This window comes from Carcharhinus amblyrhynchos, chromosome 4, assembly GCF_965287045.1.
Source record: "Carcharhinus amblyrhynchos chromosome 4, sCarAmb.v2.hapA, whole genome shotgun sequence".
In the NCBI taxonomy this organism is placed as follows: domain Eukaryota; kingdom Metazoa; phylum Chordata; class Chondrichthyes; order Carcharhiniformes; family Carcharhinidae; genus Carcharhinus; species Carcharhinus amblyrhynchos.
The window spans coordinates 100,772,999-100,797,571 of NC_137327.1; the positions used below are offsets into that span (position 1 = coordinate 100,772,999).

Genomic DNA, 24,573 nt, shown 5'->3' on the forward strand with positions numbered 1-24,573 from the left:
TGCATAGAAGTACAGCCCAGATTTGTTTTGTTTTGGGAGTCAGAACCACCATCAGTTAAAAAGCACTCAGTGAGCCCTGGAAGGACCTGTAATCATGGGGATGGGTGGAGCTTTCACATTTATTTGTGTGTTTGCAGGGGAAGTGATTGTTTTGCAGCAAGGGAAATGTCCAAAGCAAAGATGTGCCACTGTTAGGTGGCAAAAATGTTACTGTTAGCTGCTCTGTATTGTTGGGGCTAATGAGAAGTCCCGGGAGGCTTTTGATAACTCTGTGCAGTTAGGGCTCAGGAGAATTCCTGGGGCAGCTGGGAAGATAACAGGAAGTTACTGGCTCTGTACTAGAAAGGATTGGGACTCAGAAGAAGCCCTGAGGGCTATTTATAGCTTGGTATAGAGTGTAGATTGGAGCTGGGTGAAATTCAGGGGCTGTGCCAGCCCAGTGAAGTTGGCCAGCTACTAAAATTAAATTTAAAGTTTATTTTATTAGTCACAGGTAAGGCATACATTTGCACTGCAATGAAGTTATGTGAAATTCCCCTAGTTGCTACACTCCAGCACTTGTTCAGGAAGTGAGCCAATAAGTAGACGTTGACGTGCAGACTCAAAAATCTAGGGGAACAAAGTCTTAGGAAATGAGTTTGAAATGCTGGGAGGTGTGCAAGCAGCAAGACATTTGAGTTGGAGCAGTTTTGAAGGAATTCAGAGGCTTGATGTTTGAAAGTGAAAAGTTTGGAGTACTTCATGAGACATACAGAGATTTATTGAGATTATTTGACTCAAGAGTGTTTACTGATACATGGGTAGATTAAATAGAAATCTGTGGGATATGTTTTGGTTGTATTTGCGATTTAGTGTGCAGTGAGATGTGTTCAACAACAGTTTGCCTGTGCCTCATATCTACCTCACATTAATCCTAGAGCATAACATAGATATTGTAAATTATTGTGTCTTTTTGATCTTATATAGTAAAGTTTATTTTTGTTTGTTCAGAACCCTTGGAATCTTGGGGCTTTATCCTCTTAGCAAGTATCTTGAATCTTCTAGCTAGAGAGATTGGAGTTTGGTGAAATTCATGGCCAATTGACTTTAAACAAAATGTCATTGGTCCCTAACCAAATCTCTCCAAAAACCTGGGGGTCTGGTCAAGGATCACAACCCTTGTATGGCACAAATGTTCCTTGCCACCTATGAGTTCAAATATGAGTATTGTCCAAACTGCATTTGAGCATGAATTCCTTCAACAGTCATGAATAGTGTTTGACATTGTGCTATCATCAGCAAACATTCCCACTTCTGACCTTATGATGGAGGGAAAATCATTGATGAAACAGCTGAAGATGGTTGGGCCCAGGACATTGCCCTGAGGAACTCCTGCAGCAAAGTCATGGGGACTGAGGTGATTGATCTCCAACAACCACAAGCATCTTTGTTTGTGCTAGATGTGACTGTAACAAGCAGAGCATTTCCCCCTAGATTCCCACTGACTTCCATTTTGCTAGGGCTTCTTTATGCCGCACTCCAGACCCTATTTTACCATTTTGATTCTAAGTGCTGGGCGGACTTGAAACCGGGAGTGTTTCAGATCCGACTTTTAGGCCCGTTCTCCGTTGCCTCCATACGCACTCTGCCTGAAAAAATATCAGCAATTCCAAATCGCACTGTAGAAGCCTGTGGGCGGGGCTTAATTCTGTACCTCCAATCGGCGGCTCCAACTGCACATGTGCAGAAAAAAATAATAGAATGTGGCTCCCCTGCCACATCACTGCCGGGCTAGATAATACCTCCTCCTGGCCCCCACAGACATTGCCCCACCCCCACAACATTACTGACTCCCTTATCCCCCCATCCTTCTACCACCCAGATTGATCACATCCCCTTCCCCCTCCTTCCCCCACCGATCACAGGCAGAGTGGCAGCGGACCCCCCTTTCCCCCCACTGATCACAGGCAGAGTGGCAGCAGACCCCCCTTTTACCCCCCACTGATCACAGGCAGAGTGGCAGCGGACCCCCCTTTCCCCCCACTGATCACAGGCAGAGTGGCAGCAGACCCCCCTTTCCCCCCACTGATCACAGGCAGAGTGGCAGCGGACCCCCCTTTCCCCCCACTGATCACAGGCAGAGTGGCAGCGGACCCCCCTTTCCCCCCACTGATCACAGGCAGAGTGGCAGCAGACCCCCCTTTTACCCCCCACTGATCACAGGCAGAGTGGCAGCAGACCCCCCTTCCCCTCCCCACCGATCACAGGCAGAGTGGCAGCAGACCCCCCTTCCCCTCCCCACTGATCACAGGCAGAGTGGCAGCAGACCCCCCTTTCCCCCCACTGATCACAGGCAGAGTGGCAGCAGACCCCCCTTTTACCCCACTGATCACAGGCAGATTAGCAGCGGACCCCCCTTTTCCCCCACTGATCACAGGCAGAGTGGCAGCAGACCCCCCTTTTACCCCACTGATCACAGGCAGAGTGGCAGCGGACCCCCCTTTCCCCCCACTGATCACAGGCAGAGTGGCAGCAGACCCCCCTTTTACCCCCCACTGATCACAGGCAGAGTGGCAGCAGACCCCCCTTCCCCTCCCCACTGATCACAGGCAGAGTGACAGCGGACCCCCCTTTCCCCCCACTGATCACAGGCAGAGTGGCAGCAGACCCCCCTTCCCCTCCCCACTGATCACAGGCAGAGTGGCAGCAGACCCCCCTTCCCCTCCCCACTGATCACAGGCAGAGTGGCAGCAGACCCCCCTTTCCCCCCACTGATCACAGGCAGAGTGGCAGCAGACCCCCCTTTTACCCCCCACTGATCACAGGCAGATTAGCAGCGGACCCCCCTTTCCCCCCACTGATCACAGGCAGAGTGGCAGCAGACCCCCCTTTCCCCCCATTGGTCACAGGCAGAGTGGCAGCAGACCCCCCTTCCCCTCCCCACTGATCACAGGCAGAGTGGCAGCAGACCCCTCTTTGCCCCCACTGATCACAGGCAGAGTGGCAGCAGACCCCTCTTTGCCCCCACTGATCACAGGCAGAGTGGCAGCAGACCCCCCTTTCCTCCCCACTGATCACAGGCAGAGTGGCAGCAGACCCCCCTTTTACCCCACTGATCACAGGCAGAGTGGCAGCGGACCCCCCTTTCCCCCCATTGGTCACAGGCAGAGTGGCAGCAGACCCCCCTTTCCTCCCCACTGATCACAGGCAGAGTGGCAGTAGAAAGCAGAAAGCTGTCGGATATTTGGCACTTACCTCCTCACTAACTGGACCACCCAAATCAGACTTTTGTAGAGCATGTCTGTTTGGCGCCAGATCTGATTGGGTGAACACACTGGTAAAGGGGGAAGTGTCGGTGAGCGTATTTAAATGGCCATTGCACCTGTTCAGGCATGGTCCTGATTGTGGCCATTTTCAGGCCTTGATAAAGGGGGAATCAGCACGGAGGCGGGCACCACATACCCAACTTTACCAAGTTTTGCTCCTGGAAACAGGCGCAACATGATGGTAAAATCAGGCCCTCAGTCAAATGGCACCACAGTCAAATGGCACTCTGATGTCAACAGTAGTCACTCTCACCCTGAGCTTATGAGAGTGGGGTTTCAGGCAATTGAATAAATCTTTCCTTTTTGAAGGAAAGTGTTAACTGTTACAGTACACGGATTTTCAAGTACAATATTAAGCTGGGTAAAACAACGGAACAGCTTGGACAGTTGGAACTTTTTTTCAAAGTTACCAAGTGGCCCCTCTTTTGTGTTTGTGACAGATGCCTTTTACTGCAGTATAGAATCAGGCTTCAATTACATACATTTACAATTCTTTCAAACACAGGCTCAGAGTCAGCATGTACTACAGGGCAGCAAGAGTATTTGGAATAAGTCTCTGTGCAAAAAATTGTGATGTTCCGTTGTACAAAACATCACAATACTTCAGGAGTCACTGATCACATTATCAGTTACATCGAGTCACTGAGGGGACAAATACAATGTTTAACTTTCAAATATTGGGAAATAAAGGAAAAGCTCAATTTCTGCCTGCCTGGTTGACAATCTGGGCAGATAGGTTGTGTTATTATTCAAACACGTAAATAATTGCACTCCTGGCTGTTTGAATACTCATTTCCTTTGAGTTCCAACCTCAGCCTTGTATAAAAACATTGGAACTTGCATCAGTCCCAACCAAACATCCTTCACATTAGCCAGAGTATAATCTGCCCTTCCACAGAACATAGCCCAGATCCTGAACATAACTCCTAAATTAATTTCTGGAACCTCTGCAACTCCTGAAATGTACATGTCGGAGTCATTTTCATGACTTACTTGAACAGTGTATGTTCTTCCACCAACACGATCTCTGGCCTCCAAAACAACCACTTTCAAGCCCCTCTCTGTTAAGAGTTTGGCAGCGGACAGACCTAGAGAATGAAGACAACAGGATAAGAAAGGAATCAGGAGGATCTTTCTGCTGAGGATAGGCCTCGACTAGAAAATGAAGTTGCATTAAAATAACTTGGCAAAAAAGTCACCCCATATTAATTCTTTAGATTCATCAGCTTGCGATGTTACAACAAAATGAAATGCTGTTAATCAACTTAAAATGGGAAAACTTAGGTTCAGGCCACAGGGCATTTGTGATCCTTCGTAATAAGCCAGTTTTTTGTGAAAATCGACAAGGACATTCTGGTTAATGGACGTCATCCTGGAAGGGTATGGAGTCAAAGATAACTGATTGGCTTGATCAGCGAATGTCATCACATTTTTATTAAAATAGAACAACTTAGACATATTGTTGAAATGAAAAAAATTAGGGTGCACATCCCATCGCTCCATGACTTCACACATTGGTCTTGCTAACTCTCACTCCTTTTTAAAAGCTGCATGTTAAAAATGTTTTTCTTTCAAAGCAGCAGCAAACCCAGCTCCAAAGATTACAAAATAAATCTGTCGGCATTGCAAGATCCTTTCACTTCCACTACCAGTAAAGCTTAGAGTTTAATGATTTTTCACTGATATAAATCAGTTCAAAGCCATCCATCTGCATTCAGCACAGCACTTGCCTCCCACTCATTTCCGATGCACTGACAGTACAATAAAGGTTTCTGAGATGATTTCTTCAAGCTATTGAGGTGTAAATCAATACACGTCAAAGTGCAGCAGCAGGCCAGGAAATTACACGCCTCAGAGAGAGGGTGGTAAACAACTAAACAGAAATGATTTCTGAACACCAGCTGTTATTGCTGGTCAAGTCTACACATCATACAACTTGTTTCATTTGATACATTTTAAGGATGCAATATCCTGTTTCAGTGGCTCAATTATAATTAAAACTATCATAATGTAACCTTGTCAAAGGCTAGTGTTGTCTTTTGGTAAAATGCAAGTTAACAAAAATGTATAATATTGAATAGATTTATACGTAACTTCTACATTTGTAAGAAATTTCAGTGGCCTTTTTTTTAATGAAGTGCTAAAGGGCTTTGAGCCATCTAATACCAAAATATGCTTGTTTACATGTCCATATTGTCATGTTCACTGCAAGGAAACATTCTTACTGAAGTCACCATACCTACCACAGGGCAATCATGCCATGAGCATGATTTTGTAATGCCTTCTTTCCTCATTGCTGATGACGCTACAGACGTATGAACTCTACATAAGAACATAAGAAATAGGAGAAGGAGTAGATCATCTAGCCCTTCGAGCCTGCCCTGCCATTCAATAAGATCATGGCTGATCTAGACACAGACATATAATGCATGACAATAGTCAATAGCAGCTTGCCTGCTGCAGTTGTAGGAATGCCCTGCCTGCTGCAGTTGTAAATGCGCCTAGTTTGGGGGCGTTTAAGAGATCCGTGGATGGGTTTATGGATGGAAAGGGATTGGTTTAGGTTGGAGGGTCATTGCTTTTTAACTGGTCGGCGCAACATCGTGGGCCGAAGGGCCTGTTCTGCGCTGTAATGTTCTATGTTCTACTTGTATTCATATAACCAAAAGGGAAAATGCTGGAAAATTTCAGCAGGGCTGGTAGCATCTGTAAGGAGAGGAAAGAGCTGACCTTTGGAGTTCAGAGGACTCTTTGTCTATAGTACCGCTAAAATAGTAAAAAGTCCCAAGGCACTTGATAGGAACATAATCAAACAAAAATTAACACCAAGTCAAAGAATGGGATATGGGAGACAAAACACTCAGTTAAAAAGGTGACTTTTAAGCACCATTTTCCAAGAGAAAGAGAGACGGGCAGATGAAAAAGTGGCAGGGAAAGCTAGGTGCACTCTTATGCCAGTCACTTGTGGATTTTGAGGCTTTCACAGTTAATGTACTTGCTGTTGTATGGGCTACAAAATCTTTGCTGGCCGTCAAAGCTTGTGCTTTCTTTTACTCCAAATATTTCCAAACCTTCTTTTAAAGTTTTTGTATTTGTAGAAGTTTTAAAACTCCCTACTCCTGCTGGAATACCCACCCCCAGATCAGTGAGCTACTGAGGAAACACATGCCAGGCTATCGGTTATCTGGGGTAAACTAAGTGAGGCCTGGCCACAATGATGTATTAATTCTGATTCAATTGGGTAGGCACATCACAAGATGTGCCTATCACATGCCTGATGTGCCCCCAAGCAAAAAGATTAATTTCAGGCCTTCCCAATCTCCTGTATGACATACATGTCCATGAACTATGTTATACTGACAGAGTAGTAAGATATACTTTCTCACAAACAAATTCTGCATTGATTTGATTTTGATTTGATTTATTATTGTCACATGTATTAACATACAGTGATAAGTATTATTTCTTGCATGCTCTACAGACAAAGCATACCATCATAGAGAAGTAAATGAGAGATTGCAGAATGGAGTGTTATAGAGATAGCTAGGGTGTAGCGAAAGATCAACTTAACGCAAGGTAAGCCCATTCAAAAGTCTGATGGCAGCAGAGAAAAAGCTGTTCTTGAGTCAGTTGGTACGTGACCTCAGACTTTTATATCTTTTTCCTAACGGAGAAAGGTGGAAGAGAGAATGTCCTGGGTGCGTGGGGTCCTTAATTTTGCTGGCTGCTTTGGATAGGAGGCTGGTTGGCATGATGGATTGGGTTTCTTCATGACCTTTTAGAGCTCCTTGCAGTCTTGGGCAGAGCAGGAGTCATACCAAGCTGTGATACAATCAGAAAGAATGCTTTTTGTGGCGCATCTGTAAAAGTTGGTGGGAGTCGTAGCGGACATGCCAAATTTCCTTAGTCTTCTGAGAAAGTAGAGGTGTTGGTGGGCTTTCTTAACTGTAATGTTGGCATGGGGGGAGCAGGACAGGTTGTTGGTGATCTGGACACCTAAAATCTTGAAGCTCTCGACCCTTTCTACTTCATCCCCCTTGATGTAGACAGAGGCATGTTTTCTTTACGATTCCTGGAGTTGATGACAATCTCCTTTGTTTTGTTGACATTGAGAGAGAGATTATTGTTGCCTTACCAACTCACCAGATTCTCTATCTCATTCCTGTGCTCTATCTCGTCATTGTTTGGGATCCAACCCACTAAGGTGGTGTCGTCAGCAAACTTGAAAATCAAATTGGAGGGGAATTTGATCACACAGTCATAGGTGTATAAGGAGTTTAGTAGGGGGCTGAGAACACAGCCTTGTGGGGCATCGGTGTTGAGGATGACCGTGAAGAAGGTGTTGTTGCCTATCCTCACTGATTGTAGTCTGTGAATTAGGAAGTTCAGGATCCAGCCGTAGAGGGAGTTGCCGAGGACCAGGCCACGGAATTTGGAAATGAGTATCATGGGAATAATGGTGTTAAAGGCTGAACTGAAGTCAATAAATAGGAGTCTGACATATGTGTCCTTTTATCTAGGCAAAGGCCCCAAGTTCTCAGTCAAATTAATGAAGGAAAACTGGCAGGCAACTCACTTTGTGTCTCCGTGCATTTTTTGTGACTAGCTCAACAATAGGATTGTCAGAGGCCAATCTCTTGGCCAGGAAATGTCTTCATCTTTGAACTGCTTCTCCGGGACAATGCCTGTAAATTCTCCTCTGAAATTTTCTCACAGGTCTGTGGAATGGTTGAAAAATTTCTCCTGATTGAGAAGAAAAACATGGGGTGGAATTTTCCATTCCTAGACTAAATCCTGTGGAGGGGGTTGGAATGGGGAGAGTTGCCCGCTGCAGAGGCTGCTGGGAATTTGCACTGTATTGTATAACGCCGACATAATTAGTTATGCAATCAGGAGTTTCCCAAAGTTTAGCACAGTAGGGCAGACTGGATGGCTCACGTGCCAACATCATATCCATGTGCTATATTTAACAGCTGGCCAGATGTCGACTGGCCCACCATTCAAGTCCAAAGATCCACCTTCTGGAAGATCCACATTGTCTATGCTCCATCCACCCACTGCTGCATGTGATATTCCTGGGTTGCTAGAGGCTTCCATCTTCACTTCTGATCTCTGTGAGTTGCCCCAGGCCTTCTTGGACAGAAATCAGACATAATCCTACAAACTATATTTTATCTGCATTACTCTTTTTATCATTTACGCTTGGGGAAGAATGAAGCTATTGTGTTCAGTTCCAGTCACAATCCCCATTCCCTATCCATCCATCCCATTCCCCACTCCATCTCACCTAACTCCAATTCCCTGCCTTTTCCCCATATCCCTTTATCCCGCTTTGATAAAGGACATAGGAATCAGAAGCAGAAGTAAATTTATTTATTGGTGTGACAAACAGGCTTACATTAACAGTGCAATGAAGGTACTATGAAAATCCCCCCATCTGCTGTGCAGACACATGGATTTGGGCCGGTGTCTGTGGGAGTTTGCGCATTCTCCCCGTGCTTGCGTGGGTTTTCTCCGGGTGCTCCGGTTTCCTCCCACACCCCAAAGATGTGCTGTTAGGCTGATTGGCAGGAATAAATTGTCCCTAAATCAGTTTCCCTCAATCTGGATGGCCATAAAACATTAGACAAGGGTCGTGGGTGGAGAGGGGGACTGGTGGTGTTGAGATGGCGGTGCGGGCTCGTTGGGCCGAAGGGCCTGTTTCCCGGGCTGTTTTTGTTCTTTGTTCTTTGCCACATTCTGGCACCTGTTTGCTTACACTGATGGAGAATTTAGCCAATGCACCTAACCAGCACATCTTTCGGACTTTGGGAAGAAACCAGAGCACCCGGAGGAAACTCACCCATACGCTGGGGCGAACGTCCAGACTCCACACAGTGACCCAAGCTGGGAGTCAAACCCGGGTCCCTGGTGCTGTGAGGCAGCACTGCTAACCACTGTGCCACTGTGCCACTGTGCCACCTATCAGTTGGCAGCAACATTACTGGTCCCATTCTTTGATTGAGGAACTACTCAGATCTCCGAACATGTTACTTTATACAGTTCGGCACTGTAGCAATACTGTGAGTTGCTGCACAAACACTGATATTTATGCCATTATCCAGACTAAATTCAGAGAGCAGTTTATGAGTGTGCTGAAATAGCTGTTACACTGATTGTCAAGTTCATTAAATGATGTGAAGAGTTGAATCACTGAGAATTTCCAGAATTTTCTGATTTCACTTCACCTTTTCAGTGTATGGTGGGTGGGGAGGCACTTGTCCCTGAGCTATTAGAACAGATTTAACATCCTTTACATCGCTTGGACAGAAAACCACAGTCCTTGACATTTTCCCCTCTCCCACTGGTCAATCCAGCTGTTTAACTTCTCCCTTCCTCGCACTAATTGGACACACGCTGGTTTTGAGGGGGGGGGTTGGTCCCCCTCCAGTTTGTTTTTCAAACTGGAGGCCTGTGACCAGTGGTGTGCCTCAGGGATCCGTGCTGGGTCCACTGTTATTTGTCATTTATATTAATGATTTGGATAAGAATATAGGAGGCATGGTTAGTAAGTTTGATGATGAGGCCAAGATTGGTGGCATAGTGGACAGTGAAGAAAGTTATCTCCAATTGCAATGGGATGTTGATCAATTGGGCCAATGGACTGATGAATGGCAGATGGAGTTTACTTTAGACAAATGTGAGGTGAGGCATTTTGGTAGATTGAACCAGGGTAGGACTTACTCGGCTGGGGAGACTTACAGAAGAGATTTAGGGGTACATGTTCACAGCTCCTTGAAAGTGGAGTCACAGGTGGACAGAGTGGTGAAGAAGGCATTCGGCATGCTTGGTTTCATCGGTCAGAGTATTGAATACAAGAGTTGGGATGTCTTGCTAAAATTATACAAGACATTGGTAAGGCCACAATGTCTGGTCTACATGTGACTCCAGAGCCACAGAGATGTGGTTGACTCTCACCTGCCCTCTGAAATGACCTAACAAGCCAGTCGTTCAATGGCGACTACGGATGGCCAGACAGCGGTGCCCATGTCCCACAAATGAATAAAGCAGTAACGTTCCCTTGGCTGATTCCCTGGACAATATCAGTCTCTCTGGAGTATCTATGCCGTTCCATTCACTCTGTGCTCTCTTGGCATCATTTCTCTGCACAATTGGCTCTGCTCTGAAGCCAAGGTTTGTGGCTCCTAAAAACAATTCGTGAAATTCCAATATAACGACAGTTTACATTCATATAACACCTTTTTAATGTAACAAAATGCCCCAAGACACTTCAAAGATGCTTTCAAAAACAAAATCTGATAGCCACATAAGCAGGTAAGAACAAAGAATAACAAAGAAAATTACAGCACAGGAACAGGGCCTTCGGCCCTCCAAGCTGGCACCGACTATGCTACCCGACTGAACTAAAACCTTCCAGGGACCATATCCCTCCATTCCCATCCTATTCATGTATTTGTCAAGATGCCCCTTAAAAGACACTATCGTATTTGCTTCCACTGCCTCCCCTGGCAGCGAGATCCAGGCACCCACCACCCTCTGTGTAAAAGATTTACCTCGTACATCTCCTTTAAACCTTGCCCCTCATACCTTAAACTTATATCCCTGAGTAATTGAGTCTTCCACCCTTGGAAAAAGCTTCTGACTATCCACTCTGCCTAATACCCCTCATAATCTTGTAGACTTCTATCAGGTTGCCCCTCAACCTCCATCGTTCCAGTGAGAACAAACCAAGTTTCTCCAATCTCTCCTCATAGCTAATGCTCTCCATATCAGGCGACATCCTGGTAAATCTTTTCTGCACTCTCTCCAAAGCCACCACATCCTTCTGGTAGATGTGGTAGACCAAAAGTTTGGTCAGAGAAGTAGCTTTTAAGGAATGTCCTAAATGTGGGAAGCAGGGTTAGGTCCCAGACAACTGAAGCCACAGCCGTCAACATGTTCCTTTTTACAGCACTCGAGGGTGGGAGTGGGAGTGTGTGAAGAGAGAAGGACCATGGCGGGGTGCAGGGTGTGGATTTGGATCACAGTGGAGGTGTGGTGGGGGGGGGTTGGGTCAGGTGGGGGGGGTGGTGTCCGTTCTGCCTATGGAGGAGCAGTCAGGTCAGGTCGGGAGGGTAGTTGACTCGGGTCAGAACAGTTGGGGCTGTGAAGGGAGGTTGAGTCGAATCAATCTGTATTGGGTTTGCACTAGAGTTAGCGTGTCATATTGGGTTGGGTTGGCTCGGGCATGCAGGGGTAGGGTCAGAGGGAGGCTCAGATTGGATCAGGTCGAGTGGGGCAGGTGTCAGGTCTGCAGGTTGGGGGAGGGGTAAATATCAGGGTGAGTTGGGCCTATGGAAGGGGCCCCCTGTCGGGTATAGAGGCTGATTTGGGTTGGGTTGGAGGCTGGGTGGTGGCTGGTTCTGTGCAGGCGAGTGGAATTCCATGGGGTTCCAGGGGTGTGGTTAATTGGGAATGTGGGGGGGAGTCCAGTTTGGAGTGATGGGTGGGGATGGCTTTGTGGTCTACTTACAATAGCTTCTCAGCAGTTAGAAGAGATTTTAATTCTTGTAAATTTTTCTGATTAACTGCTGATGTAACCTGAAGTTTGCGATTGTTCACAGTGCAGGGAATTTGCCCAGAGGAAGTTTGCAGAGGGAGTTCTGAGAGGGATTCCCCAGTGCTTCTTTAGTGTCAAAAGCTGCAGACAGGTCCTGAAGGATGAGATAGGAAGCTTCATCACTGTCACAGTTAAATAGAATGTGATTTGTGATGCTGTTTTGGTTATGTGTCACGGTGGAGGTTGTTGGAGGAATGCAAACGTGAAGTCCCAGGAAAGTTGAGCACAGTTAGGGGATTGACACATTCAAGGATTTGGGAAGTGAAAGAGAGGTTGGATTGGAGATGGGATAGTGGTTTGCAAGGTCAGAGGAGTCAAGGGGTGTTTTTTGAGGAGAGTGGTGATGGCGTAGATTTAAAGGAGGGACCTATCCTGATGAAAGGGAACCTCATCAGCTATCCTGGGCCAGGAGGAGAGGCTGGGGATACCAGTAGTGGGAACAGAATCAAAGGAATGGGCAATGGACAAGGTGAGTTTCGAGAGGACATAAAGAGAGATGGGAGAGAAACTAGAGAAAGATGCGAGCTCATAGCTAAGGAATGGTAGATTTTACAGGAAATTTGCCTGGTGGGTTAGTGGAAGGGAGAGTGTTGCAGAGGCAACAGACAATGGTCTCAGTCTCAAGTGACTGAGAATTTCTTGAGCTCCTCATACTTACTGTTGGAGGAGAGATAGATGAGATGGGGTCAGGGGTTTGTCAGTGTTAAGTGGCACCTAAATCTTACTACTTCTATTACTGAGCCTGTCCCCCACTGCAGGGCATGACTTACGATGAGACTGAATCCGGGCCCAGCCTCCCCTCCTCCACTGCAGCCAGGGGTGTTTCACTCCAGTGGGATTTGCAACAGCTCCTAACTAGCGGGGAGCTGGAGGCCCAACCCCGCTGGAATGAAGCCAAGGAAGCCCACCAGGAGGTCGGGGGTAAGGGAGGTGTCCCCTGGGCAGTGCAAGCCTGGCCCCCTGGGAGTGCCCAAGAGGCAAAGTAGCAATTCCCAGAGGGCACCTTGGCACTGCCCACTGGGCATCAGGCAGTTTCAAGGGGTCGGGCCTGAGGCCTATAAGGGAGGAGTGATCAGTAGAAATGGGGTGGGGTCCCACTGAAACTCTGCACTCAGCTGTGACAGAGGGAGGGAGGCCAGTGATCGGGGCTGGCCATTGGGATGGGCATGGGGAATGGGGAATTGGGAAATAGGCTCTGCTGGGGGGCGGGGGGGGAGACTGAGGTGGGCTGGGGGGGAAGGGATGCAGTGATCAGATGGTGGAGGTGTCGTATAGCCAGTGATCAGGAGGCCAGCAGTGTGGGACTACTGCACATGCACTGATCTCTGCTCTGATAGAACACACATGCATAGTGGCCCACCCAGCACTATGCTGCTGGCCTCTCCAGCAGGAACTTTTATGCGAATTTGACACTTAGAATTTTTTGGGGAGAATCCCACCCTATACATTGTTAAACGAGGTCTAACTGGGTTTTAAAGAAATCAACTAAGACCATAGTTACTGCTGAAAAATCTCTCTGACCCTAAAAACCTAATTTTATATTTGTGGAATGTCACATTTCTTCACTATGATAAATTTCATATTTTTTTCAAAATATTTTTTACAGAGATTTCTATATAAGAGTCCACCTTCCAGCTTTTTCTCCCAAATCATTTGTTTTATCTTCTGCAAAATATCGTTAAAAGTGAAGCATAATCAGTGAATTTTAGTCCCTAGCATTTTGTCTGTAGGAATACTTCAATGTGATTGGCCACTTACTTTGCTTCACTGTTGTTGAATGCCCAAAGATCCCTTTGACTTGTCGTCAGAATCAAAGTTATGTTGGGAAAGGGGTATCCATGTCATAGAGATTCCTTGGTTTTGGGAGCAGCTTTCTTCAAGACCAGAGATAAGCAATGAATCTTTGTTGCTGGCCACAAAGTCAGAATTATTCTTTTATATTGGCCCTGGGAGTGGGCAAACATAAAAGTGTGAATGGGGGGGGGGATCATCTAAGGCAGAAAGCTGTGGATTTAAGCCCCATTTTAGGGAATTGAGCCTATACTCTGGCCTGACACTTCCATGCAATGCTGATAGGGTGCTGCAGTGTCAGAGATGCAGTCTTTCAACTACACTGGTAACGAGAAGCCTTTTCAGCTATCTCAGTAGGAGTGTTACAGGTCTCAGTACTCTATTCATTGAAAAGCAAGAAAAGTATCAGGATCATCATTTAGCTTTCAACCAACATCAGAGATTTCCTGATCATTTCTCCTTGCTGTTTATGGGATCTTGCAACTTGCAGATTCCCTGCTGACTTTCCCTATCTTTTTTGGTCCATCAATTAGGCCCCCTGCTGTCATGACAAAACTATAACAGTTCAAAAAATAATTAATTGGCTGTGAAATTCTTTAGAATGTTCTAAGATCTTAAAAGGGACCATGTAACTGCAAATTATCAAGTTTTAACTCATTACCACCAATATATTTCCAGATGTTTCTGCCACAAAATTGGCAAAACCTGTTTTCCTCCCTATTTTTGTGGAAAACTCTAAAATTTTTCATTTCATAAAATCATTCAGCAAAGCAGGTGACCATTTGGCACATTCTCTCTGTAACAGTTCTTCCAGCTACCATAATGACTTTGAACTCTGTAAATCTCTAATTAACATAAAGTGAAGTAAATGTTTAGTTATTAGTGACAACCAAGGCTTACATTAACACTGCAATGGAATTACAATGAAATTCCCCTAGTCGCCACACTCCAGCACCTGTTTGATTCAGTGCACAATCAGACTGTGGGAGGAAACCAGGCCACTTGGAGGAAACCCACACCGACACAAGGAGAATGTGCAAACTCAACATAGACAGTGGCCCAAGCCGGGAATCGAACCCAAGACCCTGGTGCTGTGAGGCTTCATTGCTAAGTTCTGTGCTACCAGGCCACTCCACTGGTCTAAGGAAACCAACTGCACCCCATCCTGGTGGTAAATCTTCTCCCCATAGTCTTTACATCCTAAGTTTAAGGTTAAAAGTCCATTTATTAGTCACAAGTAAGGCATACATTAACACTGCAATGAAATTACTGTGAAAATCTGCTTGTTGCCACATTCCGGCACCTGTTTGGGTCAATGCACCTAACCAACACATATTTCAGAATGTGGGAGGAAACCGGAGCACCCGGAGGAAACCCACGCAGACACAAGGAGAACGTGCAAAGTTCGCACAGACAGTGACCCAAGCCGTGATTTGAACCCAGGCCCCTGTCATGTGAGGCAGCAGTACTAACCACTGTGCCACCATGCCATCCTTATTTGGAGCATTCATGTTGAAGTCCAGTGTGTCATGTGAGTGGAGTGTCCAAGTCTCCAAAATGGTATACATGCTCATCTCCAGCCACCTTGGAAGATTCAGGCCAACACCCAGATTGCTCAAAGCATCTTGCACAAAGATTCACAAAATGAAATGTCTCTATTCTTAACAACAACAAAATGCATTAAAAGTTTAGCCCATTATTAAAATATATTGGGCCAAATGTTCCTGAAAAAATAACAGCGTATTAGTGACCTATGCCGTTATTAACATGCAAGCATGTTCAGGGAGTGAACAAATACGGTGTGAGTTGCAAATCTTCATATTGTGCTTGTTGATTTACACTGCTCTGCTGTTTGCCTTGAGAAAACAACTCCTCTCTCTTAACTTCCCCAATATTTATTTTCAGAAATGAATGCATCTGCACATTAATTTCCCTTTAAACTCACCACAGAATGTTAAGGCTGATAGTTCACAGTGTAAGTATCCTTTCAACAGCACAATCTTCGCTTAATACAATAAAAATCAAACTGGCGCAGAAGAGGATTGATTTAAATCTCAGTAGTAAAGTCTTCATCGAAATGTCATTTTAATTTTTCTTTTTCTCTTTGGTGCTTTTTTTTCTCTCGCTCAGTTCAATCCTTCTTTCCCTCTCATTATTTGGCTTTCAGTGCATGATTTGAATTTAAATCACAACGTTTCTCTTTTGTTTTTGTTTCTTTTTTAGTCCTCAATAGTGAAGAACTAATCAATCCTGTCGATCTTGTCATTCCCGAAGATTCCAGATTTCCCCATCAACCTGGCTATGCCATTTATCAGCCCATGTTGCCAGCAAATTATGGGGAGAAATCTCTTCAGGCTAAAGGCTGCAGGAAAAGATCTAACTAACGGGGCATGCTGCAAGATACCACACTCCAGCAAGGTTTGTTTGACATACCTTTTCTTATTTCCAGTCATCTGTTGATTTAATTTTTAAAAATTGTCTGTTTGAACAGTGGAAACTGATTGTTTTGGCTCAGTGAAAATACACATTGTAATTGGAACCGCAACCATATAGACACCTGTATAGAATGCCTACTATAAAAAGCACTCTTAATATTGCATGCTCTGATACCATATTGATCATTCACAGCTCTGCAAGAGGATTGCATATAAAAGCCTTCTATGTAAGAGATAGGCAATTACAATCATGCCTGCAGCCCATGCATACATGAAGTCTGAATTTTAGGTAAGAACTAAATTAATGTTCATTGAAAACATTCATTTTCACTTTAATATTCTTTGGATAAATTGGCATTTTTTTTAGAAATTATGAATAAATTCTAACATGTTTGTAAAAGGATTTAACACCAATTTCCCCATTACTCTATAATTATGAAATGATGGCAATCCAGATTACTGCTTCCTGAATTATTGTCCTTTAAACATAATACCCATTTATTCATAAAGTATAAGCTGTTTTACACTTGAAAGACTCCAGTCCTGAACCCATCATGCTGACAACTTAGGGGAAAAAGTGTGAAACTGAAAAAGCTGAACACAAAGAAACTCACCCGACAAACCCCCGCCAATGATTATCACGTCTTGTTTTCCACTGGACATTTTCACCTTATCAGCTTACACCTGCCTTTTGCGTAGATGACCTTCGATGTGGCTGCTTGCTGATTTCTGTTCTCTTTGTACAACTTGGTGGCGTTTGGCTCTAGGCTGCAACTAAATCAACCAGTGTTTGTTTGTATGGTCTGAGCTGCACCTGTTCATGCTTGAGACTGCCTGACACGGATGTACCTCTTTTATCACAGTGTGATGTCTCCTGCTCAGGAGGAGGGACCACTAACAAGATGGTTCTAGGTTATGCATTCAATTCTTCGAGCGAAGAATCAAAAATGGAAATCTGATGTGGACAGATACAAATAAGAGCATCACATTTGAAAACAGAGAAAGGATAAAACAGAAATATTGAATTACCTTATTCAGAGCTGTTAATTAAACCATATTCTGAGGTTCTTTAGTGGCCTGCATTTCGGATCACAGTGTTGAGCAGCTTAATGATTTATTATTACTATCTAAGTTAATTCATCTATTGTAGGGATAGAAACCAGACATATTTATGTTTTATTGGCAAGAATCAACATATGTCTCAAAAGTTCCATGGTTGCGAGTATATGCTAGCTGTATTCCAATAACACTACGTCGACCATTTATAATAACTGTGTCATTTTATCTTCTCAGGTTGGTTTTATTTTTCTGGAAACATGGAATCAGCTATTGTAAAGTATTTTTTCTTTTCACAGGGAACCAGTTGATAGACCCAATGAGCATCGAGATGTTACAGTGCAGTATTACCAATTCATATTATTATTTGAGTCAGCCAATAATATGTAAGTTGAATCTCAAAGATGATCAAAGGATGGTACAGTAAAAAACATTCATTGACACTGAAATTTTCAAAATTACTTGTCCTGCATATTTATTACCATGTCCAACTGGGAATCAAAGATACTCTAGGGGGGAGCACATTGAAAGAGGGAAGTGAAAAAAATGGAAAATTATGAGTGAACTAAATTCCAAAACTTTAGTATGCCATCTGTCATTCCAAAGTACTTTACAATCAACTGATTACTTTTTAAGTGAAGCCATTGTTGTGCTGTAGGTAAACATAGCAGCCAATTTGCATGTAGCAAATGATCTGTTGGGATAAATTACAGGACAATCAGGACCCAATTTTAACTCTGTGGATGGGATTTTACAGTCTCACGCAGACAAGACCGGAAATTCCTACCCAAGATCAACAGAGATTTCTGTTGCCGGACTCTTGCCCACGCTGATTCTGTGGTGGGCAAGGTGGAAAAGTTCCGATCTGAGTTTGTGAATAGATTTTGGGCAGCACATGGCACAGTAGTTAACATTGCTGCCTCACAGTGCCAGGGACCCAGGTTCAATTCCATCCTTGGATCACTTTCTGTGTGGAGTTTGCACATTGCACAAAGTGGAACTGATCCACTTCAGATCAGCCACGATCTTATTGAATGGAGGGGCAGGCTCGAAGGGCTAGATGGCCTACTCCTGCTCCTATTTCTTATGTTCTTATGTTCTTATTCTCCCCATGTCTGGGGAGAATTTCCTTCAGCTGCTCCGGTTTCCTCCCACAGTCCAAAGGTAAGCTAAGTTGATTCTAGTGTCACGGGGATTAGCAGGCTAAGTATGTAGCATTGCAGGAATACAGCCTGAGCGGGATTGTGGTCAGTACAGACTTAATGGGCTGAAGGGTCTCCTTCAGAATTTAATCTAGGAATTTTGTGGATTTTCTGATTGTGAGTGATTTAAAATCAGACCCAGCGGGATACTCCAGGATCATACTGAGTTGGATTTTTCAGTCAACACTGTTATGATGGCTCTCACTGCTGACCTGAGGAAAGCTACCCACCTAGATTTGGCAATCTCTGTGGCACAGAGCTCCCCATGACCAGTGTCAGATTGAATCATGTACCAAATCAAGGGGATCTCCAGGCATCCCACTGCAATGAAATCATCAAGCAGGGTTAGTAGCCAAATATTCTCACTGACAGCAAACTGTTAAGTAAAAATCACTGAATCTATTCACGTTCAATTTTTAGATGGCAAGATGTCAAAAAAAGGGACACAGATGGGATTAAAAGAGAAGCTAAAATATCAGAAATTTTAAGAATGGAATTTCTTCCATAATGGAGAAAACCGAAGTTCTAAAAATAAAAAAAAATGCTCTTTCAGGTAATGTAATTATCAACTTAGTAAATCAAATTAGATTTACTTTATCAAAGGTTTCTTAATGGCTCTTAGAGTGGAATTTCAAATTAGTTCAATGGTATCAAATTAACTGCATTTTGGAGGGACTTCAATAAGACATTCTTAAGAGAAGCAAATGATGACGAGTGCTGATAAATTCACTACAAAATCAGAATGTAAAATCAGGCTGAAATCGAGGCAGACCTTTCAGTGAAGCAACAAGGGAATGGTATTGGTGTTTTATTTTAGATGGGAGATTAAATGGTGACGTAATCTACTCTCAACTTGACGTTGAAGACCTCATGGTACTGTTTGAAAAGAGCAAGGGAGTTCTCCCAGTGGCCTGACCAACATTTGTCTCTGAATCAATAATATTTAGATTACCTGACCGTTTATCTCATTGCTGTTTGTGGTATCTTGCTGTGTAATAATTTCTTACTACATGTATCCAAACAATAACTGCAATAATGCTTCAAATGTACTTCTTTGGCTGTAAAACTCTTTGGGGAATCCTGAGGTTGTGAAAGGCATCATATAAATTCTGGTTCTCAAATGTATTCATAAGTCAATGCCCCGCTACTTGAGCACATGGTTATGAGTCTATGGTGCTATTAAAAGAAGAGCAAAGTTATCCAGCATCCTGACATACAATTGCTCCCTCAACATGCTCAAAGGTAATACCAGGTCACAATCTACCTTTTGTGTGACCTTGCTTTGCGCAAATTAAAAGCCATATTCTGCTGCAATTGATCAGACTTCAGAATAAATTAACTAGTTGTGGAGTTCTTTAGGAACTGGTAATTTATGTAAATATGTTTGTTCTTCCCCTTACCAGTTATAAAAAATGAATAAATTCAATGTATGCTTGCAACATGATGTGGTTGGATAAACAATTCCACATGTTGTATCTTGGTAGGATTGGCTGCAAAGTGATTGTTGAGACATGGATATTTCTAAACAATAGCTTTTGTTTATATATAACAGAACTATATAGATATACATAACTAGATGCTACTGTGAAAGTTAAAACATTCTCCCACTTGGTCATGTGTCTCCTACATCATCATCATTATAGACAGTGCTGTTTATACAGTTTCACATATTAACCTGTCTCCCTCAAGTCTTTGTCCAATTATACTTTTACTAGCCCATCTCACATCCTAAATCTCTGACTTTGTAGATTCAGTTGGTCAGGAGGCTTCATAACTCTCCCTGAACATTATCTTGTCAGACTTGTATTGCGTGATTTTCCCAGCCCACTGCACTGCTCAGATAAGACCGAGAAATGTCAGTAAGGGGTCTTTTGTGGCATTCCCAGGCTATTTTTTAAAAATGTAATCAGACTCATGCTGGAAATCAGTGTGAGGCTGATATCCATGTTGAAATTAAACTTTCAATATCATTAGTGATCCCGGGATGGTATCGTCCAGACTTGCCAATGTTTCCCCCCCATTGCAAGAGAGATTCCTCCTCATCAATGGGTACCAGCTATGATGGCCTCACTGGTGAGGACGGGGGCCATTAAGACCACCCGGAGGGTAGGGAATTATGGGGGTGGGGGAGGCAGGAGGTGCCCCTTGGGCAGTGCCAGCTTGTCACCCTGGGACTATCGACCAGGTATTGGGCAGTGGCAGCCTGGCACCCTGGGACCTTGACCGGGCACTGGGCAGTGGCAAGGGGGTGGGACTGACTGTGGGGAGCAATCAGTGGTGGTGGTGGATGGTCCGCTGCACACTCTACATTAGGGATTGGCGAGGAGGGAGGAGGAGCCGATCGGGTTTGACCATTGTTGGGGGCTGGGGGTCGCCCAGGGAGGCCAGCAATCAGGGAGGGGGCTGTTGTGAGCTGGCAGTTGGTGGGAGGGTTAGGGAAAATACCGGGATGCTGGCAACTGGGGAGGAGGCAGTCCACATGCACCAATCTCTTATTGACAGATTGGCACGTGAGCAGTAGCCCGCTCAGTGCGTTGTGCTGGCCTCTTGGGTGGAATTAGAACCCATCCTGCCCTCCCTTACTGGTGTGAAGCTCCTAACGAACTCTGTTGACCACAGAGTGCCGGAAATTCATTCAACTTTTCCTGCACATTATGTACTTAGTTACTTTTTGGGAAAATTGCCCCCATAAAATCTGTAGTCTCTCTGAACTTTTTCTTAACTTGGTAAGGCTTCATTGAGGGTTGCAGTATCTCATTCTTTGTCAATTTCTGATTCAACATCTGGTTCTTCCTCATGTACAACTAATGATTGCTTTTGAGGAATAAAGACAAGATTCCTCCTGTTTCTTTATTTAGTACCTGCTGAAATATGTACTAAATAAGATCTCTGTTGATTTTCATCTCTGGATTGATACTCCTTTTCTGCTTTATTTTGATCTAGACTCAATCCTTTTCTTCCTCTCTTTGCTTTTATGCTTTCTCAATCACTTGTCTCTCTGCCTTGGATGGATTTTATAGGTTTATCCCTCCATGCATTTCACATGCTCCCTCTCCTTGTGTGTTAAGGTGGTTCTCTTGAATGGTCTTTTCTGTCTTTCCTTATTTCTGGAGTGATGAGTCCTTGTGGTCACTCATTCTCAAACTCAGATAATCTAGGAAGACTATAAAAAATTGTTTTGGTAGATTGGGCAGTTGTGAGAAAACCACTTGATCAATACTTAGTTTCCCTTGAAATCCAGCAGACCTGGTGTAGCAGTAAAGTTACTATCTTCCAACATAGAAAAGGCAGACATTGCATGTCTTGTTGACCTGTAAAGTTTTTACTTCAGCACGACTTCCCCAAAGCACCAAATCTTTTGCAGAGAAAGCATTCCTCAGTATTTGCAGGACACTGTTCCTGTCTATGGATTTTTTTGGTGCCATGGCACTGGCAGGTAAAATGGCATCCTACACTTTTTGTCCAAATTATTGCTTCTTCCCAGATGTTTCATATGTATTCCTATGCTAAGGTACTGTATGGTACTGTACTGGAGGTTTCCTGAGCCAAGCTTTTTCATCTCTCACTGTTGCCCTGTTCTGTTTACAGATCACTGTTTGTCTCAGGGTAGCACAGCGAAGCAAGTGGTTAGCGTTGCTGCCTCACAGCTCCAGCAACCGTGATCAAATTTGAATCAACTTCAAAGGTCATAAAAATTCACACAATTAAGATGAATGATGCCTGAATTATGTGCATTGTTCCCCAAGTAATCACAGTGGATTTATTTTAAAGACAGGAACAGGATAGGTGCAGGAAGAATAGGGTGGTTGTAGTGGGTGACTTTAATCTTCCTGGGGTGAATTGGAGGGGGCCTAGAGCTGGGGGTAAGGAGGGAGAGGAGTTTGTGAAATGTGTTTTGGAAGGGTCTCTAGAGCAGTATGTAACTAGTCCGACTAGGGGAGGGGCTATACTGGATTTAGTGTTAGGTAATGAGCCGGGGCAGGTGGGAGAGGTAGAGGTAGGCGAACATGTGGCTAATAGTGACCACAAGTCCGTCTACTTTAGGATAAAAATGGAAAGGGACGAGTGCCGGCCGAACGGGAGTGTGCTGAACTGGGGAAAGGCGAGCTATAGCAGGATTAGGAGAGAGCTGCAGGACACTGATTGGGAAGGACTGTTAGCTGGCAAGTCCACGGTTGGCAAGTGGGAGGCTTTTAAAGGCAAAATGAAATGGTTGCAGGGGAGGTATGTTCCGGTTAAGAGGAAGGATGGGAAAGGTAGGATTAGAGAGCCGTGGATTACAGGGGGTATCGAAGACTTGGTCAGGAAGAAGAGGGAGGCGTATGTTAGGTCGAAACGACTGGGTACGGAGAGTGCGCTGGAGGAATATAGAGAGAGTAGGAGGGAGCTAAAAAGGGGAATTAGAAGGGCGAAGAGAGGGCATGAAATGGCTTTGGCTGGTAGGATTAAGGAGAGTCCAAAGGCATTTTATTCCTATATTAGGAGCAAGAGAGTAGTTAGAGGGAAAATTGGTCCTCTTAGGGACAAAAGCGGGGAGTTATGTATTGAGTCGGAGGGAATGGGGGAGCTCCTGAATGAATACTTTGCGTCGGTATTCACAAAGGAGAGGGGTTCGGAATCGTGCGGTCTGTTAGAGGGAGCTGAGGATCAGCTGCAGGAAATATCTATTACGAGGGAGGAAGTGCTAGGGCTTCTAGGTAGTGTAAGGACGGATAAAGCTCCGGGGCCTGATGGTATTTATCCCAGGCTGCTTAGGGAGGTGAAAGATGAAATTGCTGGGCCTCTGGCGCAAATCTTTGTCTCTTCTTTGGACACAGGTGAGGTCCCAGAAGACTGGAGGGTGGCAAATGTGGTACCGCTGTTCAAAAAAGGTAGTAGGGATAACCCTGGGAATTATAGGCCGGTGAGTTTGACATCGGTGGTAGGGAAATTAATGGAAAAAGTACTTAGGGGTAGGATGTATGAGCATTTGGAGCGTTGCGGTCTGATTGGGGATATGCAACATGGCTTTGTTAGAGGGAGGTCTTGCCTTACCAGTGGTGTGCCGCAGGGCTCGGTACTGGGACCTCTCCTCTTTGTAGTCTACATAAATGACTTGGAAGAGAGCATAGGTGGTGTGATCCGCAAGTTTGCTGATGACACCAAGATGGCAGGGTTGGCGGGTACTGAAGTGGATTGTCAGGTGATACAACAGGATATAGATAGGTTGGTGCATTGGGCAGATAGGTGGCAGATGGAATTTAATCCGGACAAATGCGAGGTGATGCATTTTGGAAGGAATAATGTAGAGAAGAGCTATGTGATAAAGGTAGACAAATTAGGAGTATAGAAACACAGAGGGACCTGGGAGTGCAGGTTCACAAATCCATGAAGGTTGTGACACAAGTGGAGAATGTTGTCAGGAAGGCTTATGGAATGCTAGCCTTTATAGGAAGAGGTATAGAGTTTAAAAGCTGCCGTCTAATGCTTCAGTTGTATAGAACATTGGTTAGACTGCATTTGGAGTACTGCGTCCAGTTCTGGTCACCTTACTACCGGAAGGACGTGGAGGCTCTGGAAGGGGTGCAGAGGAGGTTTACCAGGATGTTGCCTGGCATGGAGGGGTTGGGTTACGAGGAAAGGTTGGAGAAACTGGGACTGTTTTCTTTGGAAAGACGGAGATTGAGGGGTAACATGATAGAGGTATATAAGATACTGAAGGGAATAGACAGGGTCAATAGTGAGAGACTGCTCCCTAGATTGGTTACGAATACAAGAGGACATGATTTAAGGGTGAGGGGGGAGAGGTATAATTTGGATATGAGAGGAAGGTTCTTTACGCAGAGAGTAGTGGGGGTATGGAACGCGCTACCGAGTGGGGTGGTGGAGGCGGGAACGTTGGACTCGTTTAAGGTTCAGTTAGATAGGCACATGAGTGAAACGAGGATGGAGGGTTATGGTAGGGGTTATTGAATAAGGGTTAGAACCTCAGGAGACACTGGAAAGGCAGGCTTGTGATTAACGTTTTTGTCTTTTCACTCCGCAGGTGGAGGTCCACCTCGTTGTCAAACGAGGGGCATGCACACGGTGGGTCGTGCGTGGGCTGCTCCTGGAGGTTCCGGGAGTGGCCTAGTACTTCGTGTCGGTGTGTGTGCTTGATCCTGGACCAGTAGACGGGCGCCGCAACAGCTCGGTGACTAGCACTG

At 44.7% G+C, this 24,573-nt stretch overlaps 1 protein-coding gene across 1 annotated transcript in view; it reads right to left on the reverse strand.

The window, feature by feature from the left end:
- Nucleotides 1-16,793, reverse strand: part of LOC145342459 (amine oxidase [flavin-containing]-like) — an 82,333-nt gene extending 65,540 nt beyond the window's left edge. Inside the window, exons 1-2 of the mRNA XM_080188023.1 lie at nucleotides 16,745-16,793; nucleotides 4,299-4,393 (exon numbers count right to left, since the gene is read on the reverse strand). Coding sequence (XP_080044149.1) covers nucleotides 4,299-4,393; nucleotides 16,745-16,793 — 144 coding nt within the window. The remainder of the gene's footprint in view (nucleotides 1-4,298; nucleotides 4,394-16,744) is intronic.
- Nucleotides 16,794-24,573: the final 7,780 nt, after the last annotated feature.